The 22,860-nt window shown below is 37.8% G+C and overlaps 1 protein-coding gene across 1 annotated transcript in view; it reads right to left on the bottom strand.

The window, feature by feature from the left end:
- Notch2 (notch receptor 2) overlaps positions 1 to 22,860 on the bottom strand; it is a 152,833-nt gene that overhangs the window by 18,361 nt on the left and 111,612 nt on the right. The window contains exons 13-22 of the mRNA XM_077803756.1: positions 21,028 to 21,220; positions 19,574 to 19,719; positions 17,648 to 17,761; positions 14,715 to 14,834; positions 14,152 to 14,304; positions 9,735 to 9,963; positions 8,541 to 8,742; positions 5,567 to 5,720; positions 5,022 to 5,206; positions 3,300 to 3,432 (exon numbers count right to left, since the gene is read on the bottom strand). Coding sequence (XP_077659882.1) covers positions 3,300 to 3,432; positions 5,022 to 5,206; positions 5,567 to 5,720; positions 8,541 to 8,742; positions 9,735 to 9,963; positions 14,152 to 14,304; positions 14,715 to 14,834; positions 17,648 to 17,761; positions 19,574 to 19,719; positions 21,028 to 21,220 — 1,629 coding nt within the window. The remainder of the gene's footprint in view (positions 1 to 3,299; positions 3,433 to 5,021; positions 5,207 to 5,566; positions 5,721 to 8,540; positions 8,743 to 9,734; positions 9,964 to 14,151; positions 14,305 to 14,714; positions 14,835 to 17,647; positions 17,762 to 19,573; positions 19,720 to 21,027; positions 21,221 to 22,860) is intronic.

The raw sequence follows: 22,860 nt of genomic DNA, 5'->3' as shown, positions 1-22,860 counted from the left end.
GAGGGCTGGGGTTGTGGCTCAGTGGTAGATCAAGCACTCGCTTGGCACATGTGGGGCCCTGGGTTCGATCCTCGGCACCACATAAAAATAAATAAATAAAATAAAGGTATTGTGTCCAACTACAACTAAAAATAAATATTAAAAAAAAATGATAATTCCATTATAACCGGAAAATGGGGAAGGTATTGCCAACTATGACTCAAAATCCAGATGCTAGGTGCTAAGGCTGTGGCTCTGTGGTAGAGTGCTTGCCTAGCATGTGTGAGGCACTGGGTTCGATTCTCAGTTTGGCATATAAATGAACAAAATAAAGGTCCATTGACAATGAAAAGTATTTTTTTTTTTAAATCCAGATGCTATGGAAAAGCATTACAAACTCATTCTGATTAAAAGTAAAAAGTCTTCATGAAAAAAATCTCAACAAAGAAAATGAAAATATAAAAAACAAGTATAATGAGAAAATATTTTCATTTTATATCAGAGATCACTAATTTATAAACTATTAAGATCAATAGCATAATGGGAAAAGGGGAGCAGATTATGATCAGATAAATAACAGGAATAAAGAAAACTAAATGACTCTTAAAATGTGAATATGTTCAAGGATTTGGAGAAGAAACTGGTTTGCTGATACACTGTTATTCAGCAATATCAGCTAAAATTATAAATGCACATATTATCCAATCCAGCAATTCTATTCCTAAAAAATTATATGTATGCAAGATAATCCAAATATCTATTACTAGGGCACTGGCTAAGTGAAATATGGTACACCAATAAAGGGAATTCTACAGCATTAAAAAAGTTTGAGAAAGTTCTATATTTTGATATGAAAATATCTCCAAGTTAAAAATGTGTCCAACTTCAAAGTTAAAAAAAAAACTTTATATTTGACTTCCATGTATAAAAGACATTCTTTTCTTATTTTAATTTTTATTTATTTATTTATTTGTGGTGCTGGGAACTGAACCCAAGGCCTTGTGCATGCAAGGCAAGTACTCTACCAACTGAGCCATATCCCCAGCCTCATAAAGACATTCTGAAGAATACTTAAGGAAAAAAAAAAAAAAAGACACCCTAGGAAGACACACAAGAAACTAAAAGTGATAATTACTTGTTTGTGACACAGAGAGAACTCAGCATGGAGGGAGAGGGACATGGATGGGAAGATGTGTTTTACGCATGCTTTTTCTATGTGTGCATGTATACATTTTTGTCTATGTCCATGTGCATATTTTACTTTATCACCTATTTAGAAGTTAAATGAAAATAATGTAAAAACAAAACTGATATGTGCTTTCGAGTCTCACAAAATATTTGATATTTAGCAACTGAGAATATATTTACATAAATACCCAGTCTCCCATCAGAATGGAACTACTAGTAATGAACAGATCTATCAAATGAAAATAAATGCAACTTTGGCCTAAAGCAAAATAGTAGGGATGGGCAGAACTGTTAGTTAGTTTTCAAACTAAACAACTAAAAGTGTACCCAGGCCAGGATCCAAAGTTGAAAAGGATAGCAAATTAAAAACAGGCATTGTGGTAACTCTCATAATGATGTTATGGAACTTGAATCTCCTGATATATTTGCCAATTGCCAGATAAGTCAGGATAAATACTGTTCCACACATCTAAACAAGCAAATGTGGTATAATAATTCAATAAATATTAACTAGGATAAACTAGTTAATACTAGTTAATAAACTAGAATAAAGAGATCCATGCCAGCACTATTATAGTTCGATTGCCAAAAGATAAAGAGAAGCTTGAAAACATGAAGAGAGAAGAGACATATCCCATACAAGGGAGTTTCAATACAAATAAAAGCCAATTTCTCATTAAAATCATGGAAGTGAAAAAGCAGTGGGATAAAATATTCAAAAAGCTGGGATGGGGTGGGAGGAAGGCAGTCAATTATAAAAACCAAGAAAGGGTTAGAAAAGATACAAATTTTGTTGCCTTATGATTTGAACTATTTTGGGCTTAGACAATAAATAAAGAGATCTTGGTATAGTAAGAGATGAATATATATGTATTCTCCCAGATTTCCCAGCCTCCACTGAAGACAGCTGGAGATTATTAAATAATTTTTGATAATACATTGTGAAAGATAGTGATGTATGTCACTTCCAGACTAAGGTAGTGAAGGCTGCTACATGACTCTGCAAGTTTGTCTTTCCTGTGGAAGCCCTGAAGGCCAAATGTTTTAAACCACATATCTAAAATATATAGAAAAGTAGCACAACACCTAGCAGAGTTTATTTGAATAACCAGAAAAAAATAACTCTTGTGTTTAGCTCTTAGATTTGAGGTTTAATAAGCTACCACCACAGCTGTAGCTTGTCCTAAACCAATACAATTCAAAGCAATAAATTAATAATGAACTGGAATTGACTTCTATTTCTCTTTGAATTATGGATTTCTAGAATAAAGAACAATTCTCCTTTTCACACAACAAATTTTCAGATATTTAGAGGCTGTTTCTCCTAAATTTTCTCTTCCCCTTTAACCTCATTCTTCAATAACTACCCTACTAGTAGTTTTCTATCTTAACTGAGCCAAATTCTGAACTCTAGGACACCAAATTATCAAAATTCATTGACACAAAGATGTAAGACAATATAAATACTTCTCTGAACTTCCAATCTCTTTGACACAGAAGAGAATGAATTTCCCATTATTGTTGATGGCCTTTCACATTTTTTCACAGTTTACTCAGAATACACACAATCATAACTGATCTCTTCTAATAAATAATACTTATTCCTACTTTCTAGGAAATTGCTTGGAGGTTGTTGGTAATGCCCACAGCAGAATGATGCTCTGCATTTATGTAGGCACAGCCTTAGACCAACAGCTTCCTCCTCTGGAATTATAAAAGTAGGCAACTATTTTCATTTCATTCATTCCCTCACCCTATGGAACCAAAAACCAGCTAGCTAAAAAACAAAGCAGATACATGCTGTATTATTTACTCAAGGGATTAGTAGCTGCTTTTGCTTGAAGCATCAAGGAATCTTGCTGACCAGGATAATTTTGTTACAATGTTATATCAGTTCTATGTTCTGTGTTTTATGAAAAATAAGATTTGAAACAACCAGACCAAATTGAGACTATGAAGCAGAGCTTGCAAGAAATGAAAGAAAAAAAATATTTGAATTACTAGGGTGCAGAACTAAATGATTGTAGTGAAGCTAGTTTTACTGTCAGTTTTTTTTTTTTTTTTTCACTAAGAATGGATCTGTAACTTAGAGAAAGGCCATGTATGGAAGATGAGTAAGGCTGATTTCATACCCCGAGTGCCTGGTGGACACGAGCACTTGAAATGGTTCACAAGGTCGATGCAGGTGCCTCCATTCTGGCATGGCTGATTCTGGCACTCATCCACTTCATACTCACAGTTGACACCCTGATATCCTGGAATACACTGCCAGGAGGAAGCAAAGGAGAAGAGATTTTGCATCATTACTGGAGACAAACCACGAAGGCAAGGGAGATCTGAAATGTTACTGTGATCCTGTCCCACTTCTCATTCAGTTCTTTTATGTTTCTCTGGAACCACCACATCCTCTGCTCACCATCTGTGTGGGGTCAAACTCCATCTTACTGGTATTTACTTACTTCTCTTCCAGCCAAACAAGCCACTTTAAAGATAAGGATTGAATATCATGAGGGTTGTTTTCAATATGATTCCTGTGCAAAACTTTTGTTCCTCCTGTGTACTGGTTTTTCCCATTTTTTATATATGCATTCCTTCATATGTCCAAGGACTCTATGACTCAGTCAAATAGCATGTGCAGGTGGTAGTAAAGGTATGGCATGTACTGACCTCCAGGTTCAGAAAACTGCATGTACATGTGCAAAACTGACTGAGATAGAAGTAGGGGCAGAAGAAGGTGGCGCTGGCTGGCTGTGGCTGATGTAGGAATTGGAGGGAATTCAGGATTGGTAAAGGAATACAACCCAACAGTACCTTTATTTGAGCAACAGTTCAACAGGCTTGTATGTAGGGGAAGTCCCTTGTGGGATGAGACCATCCAAAAAGGAAGAAGGGTGAAGGAAGAAGAAAAATGAACTCTTGGAGAGAGGGGGATCAGAAAGGGAGGTTAGTGGTACAGGCAATGTCACTCAGCAGCCCAACAGCAGGCGTCTCTGGTCAGAGAGCTCCTAAGGGCAGCTTTGGCTGGGTCTTTACAGACTAGGGTATATCTCATCTATGACTAGGAAATGTTGGGTATAGTTTTACAGAGTATACCAGGCAGGTAGCACCTAAACAGTTAAAATTCTGCTTATCTGGGCTATGTTGAAGATAAATGGACGTGTAAACATTTGAGTTTGGCACTGGTAGGCTTCTGAGTTAATGAGTCCCAGACTGGCTGTAAAGAAATAAACAATCTAGGTAACAGTGAAGAAGCAAAGCCTTCTCTGTTGTTTGGCAGTCTGAATTGGTATTGAATTCATGTCTGTGCTGCTTTGTTAACATTTTGCTCTAACCATTAGCCCATACATTAAGACAGTGACATGTTCCTTGAAGATACACAACCAATACACACACGTAACATTTAGCATGGGTACTGTGGAAACAGGATTAGCAACATTTTTTTTGAGAGAGAATTATCAGTTGATTGATCAGTGATAGCAGACAAAGGTGACATGGGCCAAACAGGAAAGCCATTCCTCAAAGTGGCTTCTCCTATCTCAACTGATATTCAGGGAAGTTCCAGGGACCACTGTGCGCAGGGGACGGTGTATAATGCACCTTGGAAGTGGCTGTTGGTTCCAAATCCTGGAGCAAGCCTTTTTAGGATCAATTTAAAAATATCTTACTAGGGCAATGCTAATGTATTGCATAGGGAGGCTGAAAAAACAGTGGGATTGATAAACACTATGATGGTGATTAGTAAAAATCTATAAGTAGTATACATAAGACACAAGCAGCTAAATTTGACACACTAGTGCTCATAACAGCCACACCACCTCCTGGGAGCTCTCTGATCTGTGCTCATTCATCCTTACCTCACATCTGTATCCTCCAAGGAAGTCAATGCAGGTGGCGCCATGCTGGCAGGGATTGGATGCACACTCATCAAGCTGCTTCTCACAGTAGCTCCCAGTATAGCCCAGCGGGCACTGGCAGTGATGCGTGTTGCCAGCGTCAATACAGATACCTGAGTGCTGGCACAAGCGCTCAACAGGCACAGCTGGGAAACCAGGGGACGAAAAGTCATCACAGAAGAGCACAAGACACACATTGTTCAGAATGGCGCATGAGCAAGTGAATCAAAGCTGGCTGATCAGCAAATTTTATTCTTGTCTATTTCTTCACAACTCTCTATACCAGATTTGCATTAAAAAATAAACAAGCCCTAAAAGTGGAATATGCCTTAGAATTTCTTTTTGGGACCTTTAACCCCATTCCTCTACCCTTGCTCCAGAGCTTTACCCATTCACTATTATCCGCCTTTCCCTCTTACCCCACAAGATTAATATTATTAGCCCTAAAATGCCCTTGGTCAGTCAATACTTCAGGGAAAACCTTGAGCCCCAGGGACAGAGCTCACCTTTGTGGGCGGCTGCCAATTTACAGGAGACATTGGGCACATCACAGTAAGCACCAGTCCACCCAGATGGACACAGGCACCGGGACTCTGCCTTTTCCTGAACACAAGTACCTTTGTTTTTGCATGGAGAATGACTGCAGAGGTTCACCAGGGTCTGAAGCAGAGACAAAAAAAAAAAAACAAAAAACAAACAAACAAAAAAAACATATCTATCAAAATCCAAATACCAGAAATGAAGAAAATAAGTTATATTGTATTACAAGAAATCAAAGGAAAGCACACTTAAAAAAAAAAAAGAGAGAAAGAGAGAGAGACCTCACCTAAGCTCTAAACAAGATCAAGTGTTCCAGATACAGCTCACAATTTTAAAATAGTCTTGGTTTCTCTTAGCTCTGCTATTTAATAAGTTCTTTCCACAGAATTTTAAGAATTTCAGAAGATCCAATAGGTTAAGTTATTCTCCATAATCTAGACAGGATTATGTCTACATATACAGACACCCTGTAGGGCTAGAAAGAGAGTTAAAGCTGTGCAAAAAAGTTCCATTTTCCTTATGCTAATCTTATATGAAACCCATGTGGATCCTGACCAAACCCTGCCTGCAGTGAAGATGGGTAAAAAGATATAAAGTCCATTAATAAACCTAAAACTGCCAAAGAAGTTATTTTATTTATTTTTATTTGTTCTAATTAGTTATACATGACAATAGAATGCATTTTGACACATTTTAACAAATGGAACACAACTTTTCATTCCTCTGGCTGTACATGGTGCAGAGTCATACTGGTAGTGGAGTCATACATGTATATAGGGTAATAATGTCCACCTGATTCCACCATCCTTCCCATACCTATACTGCACTCCTATCCTCTGTCCCCTCTGCCCAATCCAAAGTTCCTTCATTCTTCTGTACCTGCCCCCCCCCCCATTATGGATCAGCATCCACTTATTAGAGAAAACATTCGGCCTTTGGTTTTTTTGTGTTTGGCTTATTTCACTTAGCATGATATTTTCCAACTCCATCCACTAACTTGTAAACGCCATAATTTGAATCTTCTTTAAGGCTAAGTAATATTCCATGTATATATACCACATTTTCTTTATCCATTTATCTGTTGAAGGGCACTTAAATTGGTCCCATAGTTTAGCTACTGTGAATTGAGCTGCTATAAACATTAATGTGGCTGTGTCCCTGTAGTAAGCTGATTTTAAGTCCTTTGAGTCTAAACCAAGGAGTGGGATAGCTGGGTCAAATGGTGGTTCCATTCCAAGTTTTCTAAGGAATTTCCATACAGCTTTCTATAGTGGTTGCACCAATTTGCAATCCCATCAGTAATGTATGAGTGTATAATTTTCTATACATCCTCATTAATACTTATTGTTGCTTATTAACTGCCAGTTTGACTGGAGTGAGATGAAATCTTGGTTTTGTTTTGCACATCTCTAATTGCTAGAGATGATGAACATTTTTTCATATGTATGTTGATCAATTGTATTTCTTCTTCTGTGAAGTGTCCAATCAGTTCCTTAGGCAATTTATTGATTGGGTTACTTGGGGTTTTTTTTTTTGTTGTTGTTGTTGTTTTTGTTCTAGTGCCTAAGTCTTTGATCCATTTTGAGTTGATTTTTGTGCAGGGTAAGAGAGGTTTAATTTCATTTTGCTTCATGTGGATTTCAGTTTTGCCAGCACTATTTGTTGAATAGGCTATCTTTTCTCCGATATGCTTTTTAAAATTTTTTTTGTAGTTGTAGATAGACAGCATGCCTTTATTTTTATTTGTCTATTTTTATGTAGACCCAGGACCTCACATGTGCTAGGCAAATGCTCTGCCACTGAGCCACAGCTCCAGTCACACCAATATGTTTTTAGAGCCTTTGTCTAGTATGAGATAACCATATTTATGTGGGTATGTCTCTGTGTCTTCTCTTCTCAACTATTGGTATACATGTCTATTTTGGTGCCAATACCATGGCTGAAAGAAAAGGCCACTGGAGGGAGGGAAGACTGCACCTCCAGCACTGCCATCCACCCTACGAGAGTGAGCATGAGCCCCTTGAAGAATGTTTGCTGGATCCACACAATCAGCACCAACCTGCTCAACATGAAGGTAGTTGTTTGCACATCCAATTTAACCGAAGCCTTACTGAAATACACCTGTAAATCAGGTTACATTTTGCCATTTATTCCAAAGTTCTTTGAAGTCTGTTGTTCTTTGACTGTTGAAGAGGTACTGTTTGGTACATATCTTTTTTTTTTTTTTTTTTTTTTTTGGTACCAGGGATTGAACTCAGGGGCAAGCAACCACTGAGCCACATCCGCAGCCCTATTTTGTATTTTATTTAGAGACAGGGTTTCACTGAGTTGTTTAGCACCTCACTTCAGCTGAGATTGGCTTTGAACTTGCGATCCTCATGCCTCAACCTCCTGAGTGGCTGGGATTACAGGCATGTGCCACCACAATGCCTCTTGGTGGCTCAGTTTCTCTTCCATGAATTGAAAGTTTAGAGTAATCATTTATGGGGACTTTGCCATCTTAAGATTCTATGAAAATGTATAATTATATATTTGAATTTTAAAGGTACATAAATAGTTTGGTTTTATGAATTCTACATTGGAAGACATGATAATTGCTACTATACTCTTAGATGTTGTACCTGAACTTTAAAGATGGCATTTTGATATTCTTTCTCCTCTTGTACTTCCAATGTAAAATGTATCTATGTGCTTGCTTCCCTTGTGTATTTTTCTGCAGTTCTTGGTCAGTCTCTTAAGACAATCTTAGTTTGCTGATTTATATCGTGCCGCCTGCATCACCAGTTTGAAATCTACTAATAAGTTACCAGATTCATCTCAGGGAGACCCCTAGAACTGTGATTTCCTCTTTTAAAAGGGGCTTATTTTGCCTAGAAAGGGAACAGGTATAATACTCAGCTACTCTGGGAGAACTGAGTGAGTGGACAGGAAACTAATTACCTGACAGTTTTTTCCAGTGTAGCCCAAGGGGCAGGTGCAGCGGTAGGTACCCAGACCATCAATACACGTTCCCTCATTCAGGCATGGATGAGAGTTGCATTCATTGATCTCATGGAGGCAGAAGGGACCAGTGAAGCCCACAGGGCACAAGCAGGAGAAGGAGTTAATTCCATCAACACATGTGCCACCATTGAAGCAAGAACTGAGGAGCAAATGGGCAGGGAGGCAACATTAGCTATGTATTGGTTCCTCTGACGGGCTCTTTTAAAAACAAGGTTTAAAAATCTAAATTGCAAATACCCCTGAGCATCTCAAACTCCTATATCTAGTAAATTTTACTTTCTTTCAAACTGGATGTCAGAAGCCCTGAGTGCCAACTTCCTTTCTATACCCAAAGGCTTAGGAGCATTTAAAAGGCTGTGCTTACTCTAGATTCCTGGAGAATGTGAGGTTTTCCACAATTCTGAGACTCTCCATATATTATTATTATTTTTAATCAACTAAGTCAATTTACTTTATATTGCAATTTACTTTATATTTTCTGGGGGGGTTCTAGGGATTGAATTCAGGGGCACTCAACCACTGAGCCACATCCCCAGCCCTGTTTTGTGCTTTATTTAGAGACAGGGTCTCACTGAGTTGCTTAGCACCTCGCTTTTGCTGAGGCTGGCTTTGAACTCACGATCCTCCTGCCTCAGCTTCTGAGCTGCTGGGATTACAGGTGTGCAGCACCATGCCTGGCTTCAATTTACTTCATATAAAAAATGCCAGATAAATAGCTTTTCAGTTTAGACTTCTTTATGAAAGAGAAACAGAACAAACATGTTGATAATATAATAAAAATAAATGGAACAGACTTCCCAGAAAGTCCTTACACAATGGTAACAAATCTGCCAAGGAATAGGAATTTTTAGATCAACTGCCGTTGAAATGAATAAGAACAAAGAGAGAATGGAATTATAGTTCCTACTATTATTCCCTAAGTAAGAAATAAATGCTGGCCTATCTATCCCACTAAGTTTATCTACCTTTAACCTTCTTTCAGGAATTGGGAATAGGCAATGAGAGATGACTAGAATAGGAGCCAAGGGGAGGTCCCATCCCTGCCCCACGATCCTAGCACTACACTCTTAAGTTCCTCTGCTTTCTTTCCTTTCCACATAAGATGCTGATGCCCAATGCACAGCCACTCACCTCTCAGTGCATTCATCAATGTTGTTCTCACAGTGGACTCCATCGAATCCTGCCTGGCACTTGCAGGTGTAACTGTTGACATAGTCAGAGCAGGTCCCTCCGTTCTTACAGGGTTCACTCAGACACTCATTCATGTCTGTCTGGCACTTATCCCCAGTAAATCCAGGAAGGCAGAGGCAGGAGAAAGTGTTCACTCCATCCACACAGGAACCTCCATTCTGGCAAGGATCTAAACCATTATAAAAGAGTTAGGATTTGGAACAGCAGCACCAAGTTCACCTTAAGACTGGTGAAGGTGAATGATCTCATGCTAAGGACAGCACAATTCTGACTTCTGTCTTTGACCTCTATCTATTCTGCCCTGATTTCCCCATTTATGAAAATGAATTCAGTAACATTTGTCTGAGATTTTTAAATTTTATGGCAATTGGGATACATGGTCATCTAATCACCCCTAACAAATTTGTAATATTAGTATAGTCATAAAACTTGCACTGGTCTTTCATACACTGACAAACTAAATATGTGATCCAACACACAGCTCATCAGAAATATTTATCAATATTTTCAAAGGTATATGTAGAGGCTGAACAGATGAACAATGAATTATACGTAAAATCTTCATATATATGGGTATTTCTACATATATAAACATATATCATATATTTGTTCCAGAAATATTAAATAAATTAATCATCCCTCTGTTCTTCTCTTTCTCACTATTTTCATTTATCTCTTTATTATTATGTGTTTTAGATTTAGGTAGCATTAGGAAATATACTTTTAAAAACAATTTTAAAAATCACATAGTTTGATCTTAGAATAGTTTATGCTTACAGAAATTAAATAACAAGTCTATTCCTGAGCGACATGATGGAGAGTTAGGCCTACTTTTTCTTCTTGTAGGTGCAGGGTCTCTGGTCTAATGCCTAGGTCCTTGAGTTGAGTTTTGTGCAGGGTAAGAGATAGGGGTTCAATTTCAATCTACTATATAAGGATTTCCAGTTTTCCCAGCACTATTTGTTAAAGAGGCTATTTTTTCTCCAATGTATGTTTATGACATCTTTCTCTAGTATGAGATAACTATATATTTCTGTGTCTGTCTGTGTCTTCTATTCTGTTCCAATGATCTTCAAGTCTATTTTTATGCCAATACCATGTCGTTTTTATTACTATAGTTCTGTAGTAAAATTTAAAGTCTTGTATTTAAAGTCTTCTGCATTACTTTTCTTGCTAAGGATTGTTTTGGCTATTCTGGGCCTCTTATTTTTCCAAATAAATTTCATGTTTTTTTTTTTAATTTTTAGTTGTACATAGACACAGTATCTTTATTTTGTTTATTTATTTTTTTGTGGTGCTGAGGATTAAACCCAGTGACTTACATGTGGGAGGCAAGTGCTCTGCCACTGAGTTACAACCTCAGCCCCTAAATCTAATGTTTTAAAAACAAAATTTAAAATCACACAGCTTGATCTTAGAATATTTGATGCTCACAGAAATTAATTAACAAGTCTGTTCCTGAATGACATGATGGACAGTTCTATAAAGAAGGTCCTTGGAATTTTAATGGAAATTGCCTTATATCTGTATAGCACTTCTGGTAGATTGCCATTCTGACAATATTAATTCTGCCTATCCAAGAACATGGGAGATCTTTCCATTTCTTAAGGTCTCCTTCAATTTCTTTCTTTAGTGCTCTGCAGTTTTCATTCTAGAGGTCTTTCACCTCTTTTTTTAGATTGAGTTCGAAGTCCCAACTCTCCATCATGTCATTTCAGGAGCAAACTTCCTCAATAAGAATCCTAAAGCACAAGAAGTAAAATCAAGAAGCAATCAAAGGGATGGTATCAAACTAAAAAGCTTTTTCACAGCAAAAGAAGCAATCAAAAACTTGAACAGAGAGCCTACAGAATGGGAAAAAATCTTTACCACCTGAACCTCAGAGCATTCATCTCTAGGATATATAAAGAACTCAAAAATCTTAACATCAAAAATCCAAATAACCCAATAAGTAAATGGGCAAAGGAACCAAATAGGCACTTCACAGAAAGGAAACATAAATGGTCAAAATATATATGAAAAAAAGTTCAACATCTCTAGCAATTAAGAGAAATGCAAATTAAAACCACACTGAGATTCCATCTCACTCTAGTCAGAATGGCAATTATCAAGAATATTAGTAACAATAAATGTTGGTGAAGATGTCGGGGAAAAGGTACACTCACACATTGCTGTTGGGACTGAAAATTGGTGCAACCGCTTTGGAAACCAGTATGGAAATTTCTCAGAAAACTTGGAATGGAACCACTATTTTACCCAGCTATCCTTGACTCCTTGGTTTATACCCAAAAGACTTAAAATCAGCATGCTATAGTGACATTGATGTTTATAGCAGCTCAATTCACACTACCAAGCTACAGAACAAACCTAGGTGCTCTTCAACAGACGAATGGATAAATAAAATATGGTATATATATACACACACAATGAAATATTTCTCAGCCATAAAGAAGAATGAAATTATGGCATTTGAGGGTAAATGAATGCAACTTATTATGGTAAGTGAAATAAACCAATCCCCCCAAAACCAGAGGTCAAATGTTCTCTCTGGTATGTGGATATTAACCCATAACAAAGGAGAGTATGGAGGGGAAGAATAGAAGTTCACTAGATTAGACAAAGGGGAATAAAAAGAAGGGAGGATGGATGGAAATAGGAAAGACAGTAGAATGAATTGGGCATAACTTTCCTATGCTCATATATTAATACATGATCAATGTAACTCCATATCATGTACAATCAGAATAATGAGATCCTAATTGAAATTGGTTGCACTCCACATATGTATAATATGTCAGAATACACCCTACTGTCATGTATATCTAAAAACAATGAAGAAAAAGGAAAGAAATTAATCAACAAAATTTGAGCTATTATCATGCCATGGCCCTCCACAATATAGATAGCATACAAACCAGAATAAGAAAATCAAGATAGAGTTACTGTGCTTAAGGATCTTAAAAATATAATTGCAGGGTTGGGGTTGTAGTTCAGTGGTAGAGTGCATGCGTGAGGCACTGGGTTCGATCCTCAGCACCACATAAAGATAAACAAATAAAATAAAGGCATTCTGTTCCATCTACAACTAACCCCCCCAAAAAATATATAATTGCAAAGACAAGACATAAATTTAAAATGAAAACTCAACATGAGTAAAATGCCCCTACTTTGTGAGAGGGACATTTAAATACCTCATATTTGTTTTAAATAATGACTGAGTCTAATTACAATTAGAGGAATTATAAAAATATTTTAACCTTTCTTAACCACAGTACACAATACTATAATTTCCATAGACTCCCACAAGAAACTCATCATAATTTACTGAATTGTTTCAAACTCCTTGTAAACATTGCTGGTCCCACCTCATATAAGAAAGAAAGTTAAAGTACTGTATATTTATTTGATAGTTAATGTGAGAAAGGCATCCAAATAGTTTTATTTAATTCTCTAATTTCTCCATCAATTGACTCTTAGACATATTTTTCCCACTATTTGCCACAAAATGTTAAAATTATTTGTCTACATATCTTTCTTCCCCAGTAAGAAATGAGCTTCATAAAGGTTGTGACTAGGTCTAATTTATTTTTGGACTGCCATCTACAAGCTTGTTGTTCACAGATCTTATGAACACTAAAAGTTCAATAAAGATTATACTATGATTGACTCTAAACTACCATATTTAGCAACCTAGATAAATTAGACTAATTCTTTGAAAAATACATTTTACCAAAGCTTAATAAAAAGCAGCCTATATATCACTACTCATCAACAAAGCAAAATAACCTATTACTATGAACATTATGGACAAGTCTCAAATATTATGCTTACTGAAACAAGTCAAAATCTCTAAACAGAAAGTATGTTTATATGATTGCATGTATTTAAAATGGTAAAATATGCCAATTAATCTACAGTGACAAAGGAGATCTGTGGTTGTATGGGATAAGAAAGTAGAAGGATTAAATTACAAAGGTATACATTAAGAGGGACAAATCAGTGTATTATCATAAATGATGGCTTTTGTTATCATATGCCAAAACTTGATAAAATATACACTTAAATATTTGCAGTTTATTGCATGTTAATTGTCACTCAGAAATATGTATAAGGAAAACTACCATAGCATTGTCTCCATCTTGTCAATATTCAAAACATCATAGAGAAGTGCTTAAAAGAAATTCGTTTGTTTTGATTCCTAAAGACACTAGCTTCTAAAGAAGATATTAAACTAACAGTGTTAAAAATACTCATTAAATGACTGGTATGGCTGACATCAGTATAAGAGGCAGTGGCCTCTTCTGAATTCATCTGCTCTGTTCCCTGAGAGATTTCCTCTCCCTTGGGGCATACTCACTGGCAAGGCAGTCATCGATGTCTTCCTCACAGTCCATACCACTGAATCCTGGAGGACACTCACACATGTAGCTGCCCTGGGTGTTATGACAGAGACCATGGTTCATGCAGGGCTTGGAGACACACTCATCAATGTCAATCGTACACCTCTGACCTAGAAAAAAACACCAATGAACAACTAGTTTTTGGAAGCTGATTCCTGTAGTAATCTGTGGAGCCTGAGCTTAGGTGGGATGGGTAAAGCTACTCCAAGGACACCCAGGTTGATCTCAGGCTTTGGGAAGACCCAAGAAATCATCTATATTCCAGAAAGGCTAATGCCATCATGCTAAAATTCTCTGTAGAAAGAACATCAGGGTTTGAGAGTCTCTGTGGAGTCTACAGCCACTAGAGGGCCCCAAAGGTCAATGGAAAGGCTTTTTGCACCATTCCAGTTACCAGCTCCAGGACAGAGTTCTTGACAAAGATGGACCAGCCTCAGAAGATCAAAGTCATCTGATGATGACCTGACCACTTTAAAGTTCAGAACACATATGCCTGGCTCCTCCATCTTCATGTTATTACCTTGCCAGCCAGGAGCACACAAGCAGGTGTAACTCTCAAAATTCGGTGCCTCTTTACAAACAGCAGCATTCTCACAAGGGTTTGGGGAACAGGGAGCCAACACAGTTTGACAATTTTTGCCTGAAAAGCAAATGACAGTTTGTGACAGACAACTTGCCCAGTAAACGAACGTTTTCCCAAATAGTACACCCAGAATTCCTCGGAATTCAAGTTTAAAGTAGTCATTAAGAGACTATGGGCTGGGTGTGGTGGTGCACCCCTTTAATCCCTGCAATTTGGGAGGCCAGGGCAAGAAGATCATAAGTTCAAGGCCAGTCTGGGCAATTTAGCAAGAACCCACCTAAAGATAAAAAATAAGGAAGGCTGGGCATGTAGCTCAGTGGTAGAGTGTCTATGGGTTCAACCATGTTGAGGAGGGGAACCCTTTGGAATCTGAGAGACTCTTAGTCCTTTCAATCTTGGTCTGACACTGCTAACTTGTGAACCTGGGCAGGTTACTTCTCTTCTCTTACTCATATAAAGAGAATGAGACCAATATGTAACTCAAAGATAATTTTTGAGGATTAAATTAAAAAAATGCACACAAAGTCCTTATTAGCACACATCCTGGTGCATAGAGAGTATTCAATTACTGTTAGGCTGCTACTAATTTTGCTATTATCATCACAAGTGGTTCCATGGATTTGGACACCTGCATTCATCAGATGAGATAAATTTTGCATTTCCATAGTTAAGATTCAGCTGCGCTGAAGCTCAGCCTCACAGACTGAACCATGGCCTCCTGCTCCTCCAACCTCAGCTGAACTGTTCCAGGGAATGGGTTAACTGGAAGGCAATGGGCACTACTGTACAAGTAGAAGACAGTGGAGCAGCTCTGATTGCCAGGCAAGCTGACTCCTTATAATGTATGAATATGACACTGGTATCTGCCCACCACTTCCTACTTTAGTATGTTAGATATAAACTCACAGCAAGAAATAATTAAATAGGAACGCTATTATTAAAAAGGGATGAGGTTTTTACTTTATTTTTGTAGTGCCAGGGATCAGATCCAGGGCTTCACACATGCCAGGCAAGCACTCTACCACTGAGCTACATCCCCAGCTAGATGAGGTGTTTTTGTTTTTGTTTTTGTTTTAATTTACTCTCATATTAAGATTTTCGTTCTAAAGTTTTGTACTCAGGGAAAAAAAATCACCAAATGTTCACCAAAATATCTCAAACCCACTTTTAAAAAGTTGGAGAATAGTGGCTTATAAGGGTGCTTGGTTTCCTTATACTGGGCAAACCTGACAAAGCTTACAGCCTTTAACCACGCACAACTACAAGGCTTATCTGCATAGTTGTGTTCAGTCAGGCTCACTCTCCATTGTAAATTTTTTAAACAAGGATGCTAAAGAAAAATCAATATCCAGCAAAAAGCCAAATATATCAGTGCATCTGAAAAGCATGATGAGAAAACAGATCATCTGCAGATGAGCTGTACACCTAAGATACACAGCAAGTAAGTCCCCAAAGTGGCTGAGCACAGTGACACCTGTGTATATCCACAGCTGTCCATTCTCAGGCTTTGTGGCTGTGAGATATTTTGGGGTTTTTTTGGAGGGAGGAAGTAAGGGGACGGTACCGAGGACTGAACCCCAGGGCACTTAACCACTGAGCCACATCCTAGCCCTTTTTGTATTTTATTTAGAGACAGGGTCTCATTAAGTTGCTTAGGGCCTCACTCAGTTACTGAGCCTGTGTTTGAACTCACAACCCTCCTGCCTCAGCCTCCCAGGCTGCTGGGATTACAGGTGTGTGCCACTGCATCCAATGTGAGATGTCTTTTTGCTACCAACAAATGAGATCAACAAGCCTCTGGAATGACGTTATTTGTACTTTCTTTGTCTAAAGACAGGATCTTTTATAACTTTGAGTTTATGAGCCAGGAGGGTTAATGCAATTTCCCTACATTACCACTTCTTCTAAGGAGCAAAGGTAACAAGTCTTTCAGTCATGCTTGTGGCCATCCTGCTGCTCTGCACAGCTCAGTCACCATGAACTGCTGCGGCTAACTGCCCAAGACCCAGGGAATGACAGGTCTGGTGTGTTCCTGCCTGCATGCTGTGCACTGCTCCAACAGGCAAAGCCACAGTTGTGTCTGTTCCTCATGGATGAAGAAAATGGACGACAAGGAGGTGAGCAAGGCATACAAGTGCAACCACCATGCAATGGCAATGAGGACATAGGAGAAAACAGGAAGAATGTCCAAAGTGCCAAATATACCTACCAAAACAGAACAGCTGAGGTCAACTGAAATCACACTTTTGTCTTCTCTATGTGAAAGAGGCATTCAGGGGACAATATTTCTGAGTGAGACTGACATTTGAATGTTAGGATTAGAATGGCAGTTAACAGGAAAACCTTCAGATTCAGAGATTTATGGGCAAATGCTCTATCTCCTACTTATCTTCGTGAGACAGGAAATTCTACATTGTAGAATTATTGAAGACAAGATTAAGTAACCCAAAATATAAAAAGTGTTGGAGAACTGTGGGTGTTAACTCAGTGGCAGAGCACTTGCCTAGCAAATGTGATGCCCTGGAATTCAATCTCCAAGACAAACAACAACAACAACAAAACAGTGTCTGTCTGACATAGTTCATCAAAACACAGGGTCCATTCAAATGATGAACTAAGTCCATCAGCTACATACCAGATTCCAGTCAGATATAAAGTCCAAACACTAAAGCATTAAGAAGACCAATGTATTTCCCCATCAAATTTTCCGAACTCAGGTTGCAGTCAGTGAGGGCAGAAAGGACACCCAGGCAGTGATTCCTCGAGCAGCATCAGGGTCCCACAGACCTGCCTCACTGAAGCTCACAGTGCTCACTGACCTGGCTTGGTCAAACATCCCTATGCTCACCGCAGGCACCTACAGCACCCACCTGTGTAGGGCAGCACACAGTGGCAAGTATAGCCACTAACATCATCAAAGCAGGTCCCCTGGTTCAGACAAGGATTTGAGGCACATTCATCAATATTCACCTGGCAGTTGTGGCCTGTAGGCAGAAAAGTGAAAACCACACACACACAGTGACTTTCTGTCAGCCTCCTCTTTACCTCAATGACCAACCAGTTCTCTCAGTGGTAAAAATTAAACACCTCTGAAATGGCACTCATTGTTTCAGACCATTGGAACACCTGCTTATTCATTTTGGTCATATGTCCCTGGCATATAGTAGTCAGTGAATGATCAATCGATCAAAAGATGAAAGTAATAACAGTTTATTCTAATGGCCTGAAAGCCTATTACTCCTCCAATTACAAGTAGTTTCTTGATAATAAACCAAGATGCTAAGGGTTGAAACATTTGTTATCTTATCTAAACATAGGCCTTTTTATGCAAAGTTTCTGGTCAGCAAAAAAGAAAATGTTTTTGAATACATAATCAAAGCCTCTGATTTATGCCCACTTTCATTTGCATAGTCTCTACCATCAATGGGGTACTTCTGAAGTCAAAAAATTGTTTTTCTCCTGATTCAAAGCATGACATTTAATCCCACTAAATAATGGATAAAAGCAACAAAAGAGCAATAGATATAGGATAGTACCCAATATTGCCTACCTTTTGCATTTATGGTAAAGTTTCACACAAAAAATAGAAAAACTACAGCACAGTAAAGGAGAAATTGATTATCTAGGAGTATAGAGAACTGGGCTCAGTTGTGCTCTAATACTAACTGGGCATAAGAAGTTGGATTTTACATTTTGAGTTTTAGTTTACTCACTGATAAGCATGTCTCAATGAAATAAAGAAAGGTGCCTTTGTATCTACAAATTTCTTTGCAAATGTAATGCAATATATCAGAAAATGACTGAAATAGGTCTCAGAAAAATTTCAGTTACAGTTTAAGTATCATCTAAAATGCTTAACACCAGAATTGTTTTAGAATTTGGATTTTTTGGATTTTGGATACTTGCATACAGATAATGAGACTAAGTCTAAACCAAAAAAAAAAAAAGTCAAATTTGTTTCATAAACACACAAAGCCTGAAGATAATTCCATATAATATTTCTAATGAACCTGTATTTTTTCTTTGACCTGTCATATGAGGTTGAGTGTGAAATTCTCCAAATATGGCAGCATGCTGGTGCTAGGAAAGTTTCAGATATTGGAGCATTTTGGATTTTTGGATTAGGGATGCTTAATCTGTAATCAAATAAAGTGTCTCTAAAACATGCTGATATAACATAATAGCCAATCACGGTTTTTGAGTGAAGAAATCAATGGGTAATGTAAGCATAAATATAAATGATCTACCCATATATTTATCTGTCATGAGTTTCCAAGTGAAAACTTATAATAGTGCAAATACAAGCGTGAACTCAAAAAAAAAAGGCTTATACAATTTCACTGCTATGTATTTTTCCAAAAGGCAATAAAAAACTAAGTAAAAATACCTTGATGTATGAAAGAGTTTATGAGAAGGCTCCAAACACAGAGCTGAGTCTATGATGTTGCTACCCTAACTATAGAAAGCAAAATATTATATTTCTATAGAGCTATTTGAATTACCATAGAATAAAACCTAGACCAATGACCCTACAATTAGGCATTTGTCCAAAGCTGTGTGAGTCTTAACTGAGCATCTTAAATATGAACTGCTTTAACAGCTTGCCTCTCTGTCAGGCTGAAGGCAGAAATTTTATCTATACAAGTAATTTTTCCTCCCCCAAATATCTCATAAATACTAATTCCTCCATGTTTGCCATATGAATGAATGAATGAGAAAACAGAAATGGAAAGAACTGAGCCAAGTAGTATGCAATAAGACAACAACAGACATAAAAGATGTACTTTTGTTTTCACCTTTAAAGCCCTTCTTACAAGTGCACTTATATCCATTCACCAGATTGTCACAAGTTCCTCCATTTTGGCATGGGTTAGAAAGACATTCATTTTTGTCCACTTCACAGTTGGTGCCTATCCATCCTGCATCACAAAGGCACTTATATCTAAAAAGAGACCCCACAAAAATGTACAGTACAGTCAGAGAATAAAATAAAGGAGTTGGTGATGAAATGAGGGGGCAGGAGCTCTTTAGTAAGGTAATCTCATATTCTTCTGTGACTCTATTACATAGAGTCATTGGGCCCATCTGGTATGTTCAGTAAAGAGACCTATGTGGTGCTTCCCTAGCTCACCAAGAAGCTAGTGAAATTAATTAATTATAGTGAATTTCATATATAAACAATGGCTGGGTCATATATATATTGGGCCACTCTGCAGGAAACACTAAAATGAATAATTTACAAAACTAATTTTATTACACATAAATCTAAGGTAAAACAAACCTTAAGATCCCTAGTTTGTGTTGCAAAACAGACACCTGGAAATAAGACAGTAGCAAAGACTTTAAGACACAATGAATAACTCCCTGGATGTCTTACATCTGAGTCTTGCTTTACTCTGCCTCAGAAAGCACCCAGGGTGTTGATCAAGAAAGAGCATAAAATAAAGGCATCTGAAATATACAGTATCATACTTGAATATCAGTATCACTTAGAGAGTGCTATCAGGAAATGATAGCTATGTTTCACAGGAGATTTGTGGGAAAAGGGTAGATGGTAGGGGTGTTTTTAAGGATGTCATACTCTGAGACATGAATACCAAGTTAACTCATTTTGAAAAAAACTTTATTTCCTAAAACACTCTCATTCTTTCACCTATTGTAAGTGTGGAAAATGGCAATGTCTAAAACCGTGTCTTATGGCAAGCACAATAAAAGTGAAGACCTTCTCAGAGAACCTAAGGTTACTCTGTGGTTCTAAAAATTACCAATACACTACACAACTCTGAGGGACATGCCAACTGCAAATGTTTTATCAAAATCATGTCTAAAGTTGGTTGAACCAGTTCCACTCCAGAGTACACACAAGTACTATGATGAACAAAGGTAGGCTGTGTTTAAAAAGTCGTTAAAAAAATGATGCTAGAAATTCCTCAGAACTCAATCTTGTAATAAGTTCTAAAACACAATTGCCAAAGACTCATGAAACAGGCCTGGACTCCTCCTTACACTACTTATGTAAAAGAGACAATCCTCCTTACTTTCTTCCCAGGTCCTCCACCATGGAAGGCGGGGTTAGCTTCCATAGACAAAGTGATAAATTAGAAGAGTTTGTGGCAGACTACTAAAACCTTCAGCCAAATTGCAGGACAAGTATCCAAATGACTTCTGCAGGCTATTACCAACGCCAAAAGCCAAATGGCTTGACATAGGTCAACAGACAGGAACCTGACAACATATGGCAGCTACTCACCCACTGAGGCCCCCAGTACAGTTGCCATGGATGCAAGGACTGCTCAGGCACTCATTCACCTGAGAGTAGCAGCTGGGGTGATGAGGCCCCTCGGGGCAGATGCAGCGGAAACCATTCACATCATTGATACACGTTGCACCCTTGCGACAAGGATTGGAGGCACACTCATCAATGTCGATGTTACATCTCTGCCCTGCAGAGAAGGGGATGCTGTTACTCAAATCCCAGATATTCAGGAGCAGATCCAGAACTGATATACACACAGGGTGACACTCTTCATCTGCACAGGCTATGAGGTGCCTTGGGACACCAAATGTCAAGGTTTAAGGAATAGTTACTGGGAGGTGGAGTTGACATAGTTGTTCTGTGCATGTATGCATATGTAACAACAGTACATCCCACTATCATGTATGATTATAATGTACCAATAAAAAAACATTTAAGTAATGAGACACTCGAGAGCACTTAATACCATTCAAGGAAGTTGCAGGGAGCACTGGCAGTTGTTAATGAAGAAAAGTTAACACAAGAAAAGTGCTATACCATGTTGTCATGTATTTCTTTCCATTTTCACCTTAGAAATGGAGAAACCTCACAAGGTTTGAAGAGAACCTCAGAGGTCAGCAAAGATGGCTGCTCCTGATGCTGCTGCTGTAAGCACACTCCCAGAAGCCTCTGGAATGTGCTTTCCACTGGCTTACCACTAATTCACTTTTCAGTTAGTCAACTGAATGAGGTGAGCTAGAATGCTATGTCAATGGACTATTAACTATGGTGAACTAGAATGCTTAGTCAATGGACTATTAACTTAGTTTAATGATGAAATTGATTAAAAAGAAAGGCATTTTGTTTTGATTCTTAAGAGTATCATTTACTCCATTTTCTGCCTCAGAAAGTAGAGTTTCTAAACATAATTTTACGGCTCCCTAAAAACTAAGAAAACACCATTATCTCTCAGTCTAAATAGTGGTTCTCAAACTTTAATGTGCAAAATAGCCACTTAAAGTTCTTGCTCAAAATGAGATCCTTAGGCCCTACTGCATAGATTGTGATGGGTGGGGCCCAACAGCCACATTTTAAAACATGCAGGTGGTTCAAACGTTAGGTTAAGAAATTCTACACTAAACAATTATACTTTTCATTCTTTAACAATGTTGATAGATGCTGGGAGTACGTGAAACTGAAGTGAGTGTGTTCTTCTTCCAAGCCATACCCAAGATTGAACTTTGAAAAGAAGTCTGCAATAGCCTAGTTCTTCACTGTCATTTGGGTGAATAATGTGACAATGGGCCAGTTATACAAGTGTTTTTATTTGTTAAATTTATAATAATTGAGATTTGACTATATATTCTAAAATGATGTGAAATTTTTAAATTGCCCATAATTCTGTAAATAAATGGAATCAAGCAACTGCCATGAAGGAACATATGAATTACCAAGAATACAATTTTCTGACTCAGATAAAAAATACACATTTTTTTTAAATGTAAGAAAGAGCAACCCTGCATTTAGAACAGGAAATTCCAAATGAAATAGACACACACCCTTTAAAGTATGGGTATTAACATTTTTTCACTCTCTGTTGCTCTCTAAACCATTATTGGTGGTTCTTGTGGTGAAGACCCATAATCTGGAAGTGGATGCTATTTTTCTCTAAGTGTTTTATTAATAACTTGTTTTAAAATGCTATTTTCTTGGCCTTGACCACTGATTCTTTTAGATGTTTGCCAATGGCACCAAAATATGAACCACAGCTCTTCAACTGCTAGGCTGTCCATGGCTTGCAATCCAGTAGAGTATGAAGGGAAACAGCCTTTCCACTCGTGGTCCTTT

Source organism: Urocitellus parryii, chromosome 11 (assembly GCF_045843805.1).
Source record: "Urocitellus parryii isolate mUroPar1 chromosome 11, mUroPar1.hap1, whole genome shotgun sequence".
Taxonomy (NCBI): domain Eukaryota; kingdom Metazoa; phylum Chordata; class Mammalia; order Rodentia; family Sciuridae; genus Urocitellus; species Urocitellus parryii.
Note: the sequence above shows the minus strand (reverse complement) of the source record. Positions and strands in the feature narration are given on the sequence as shown.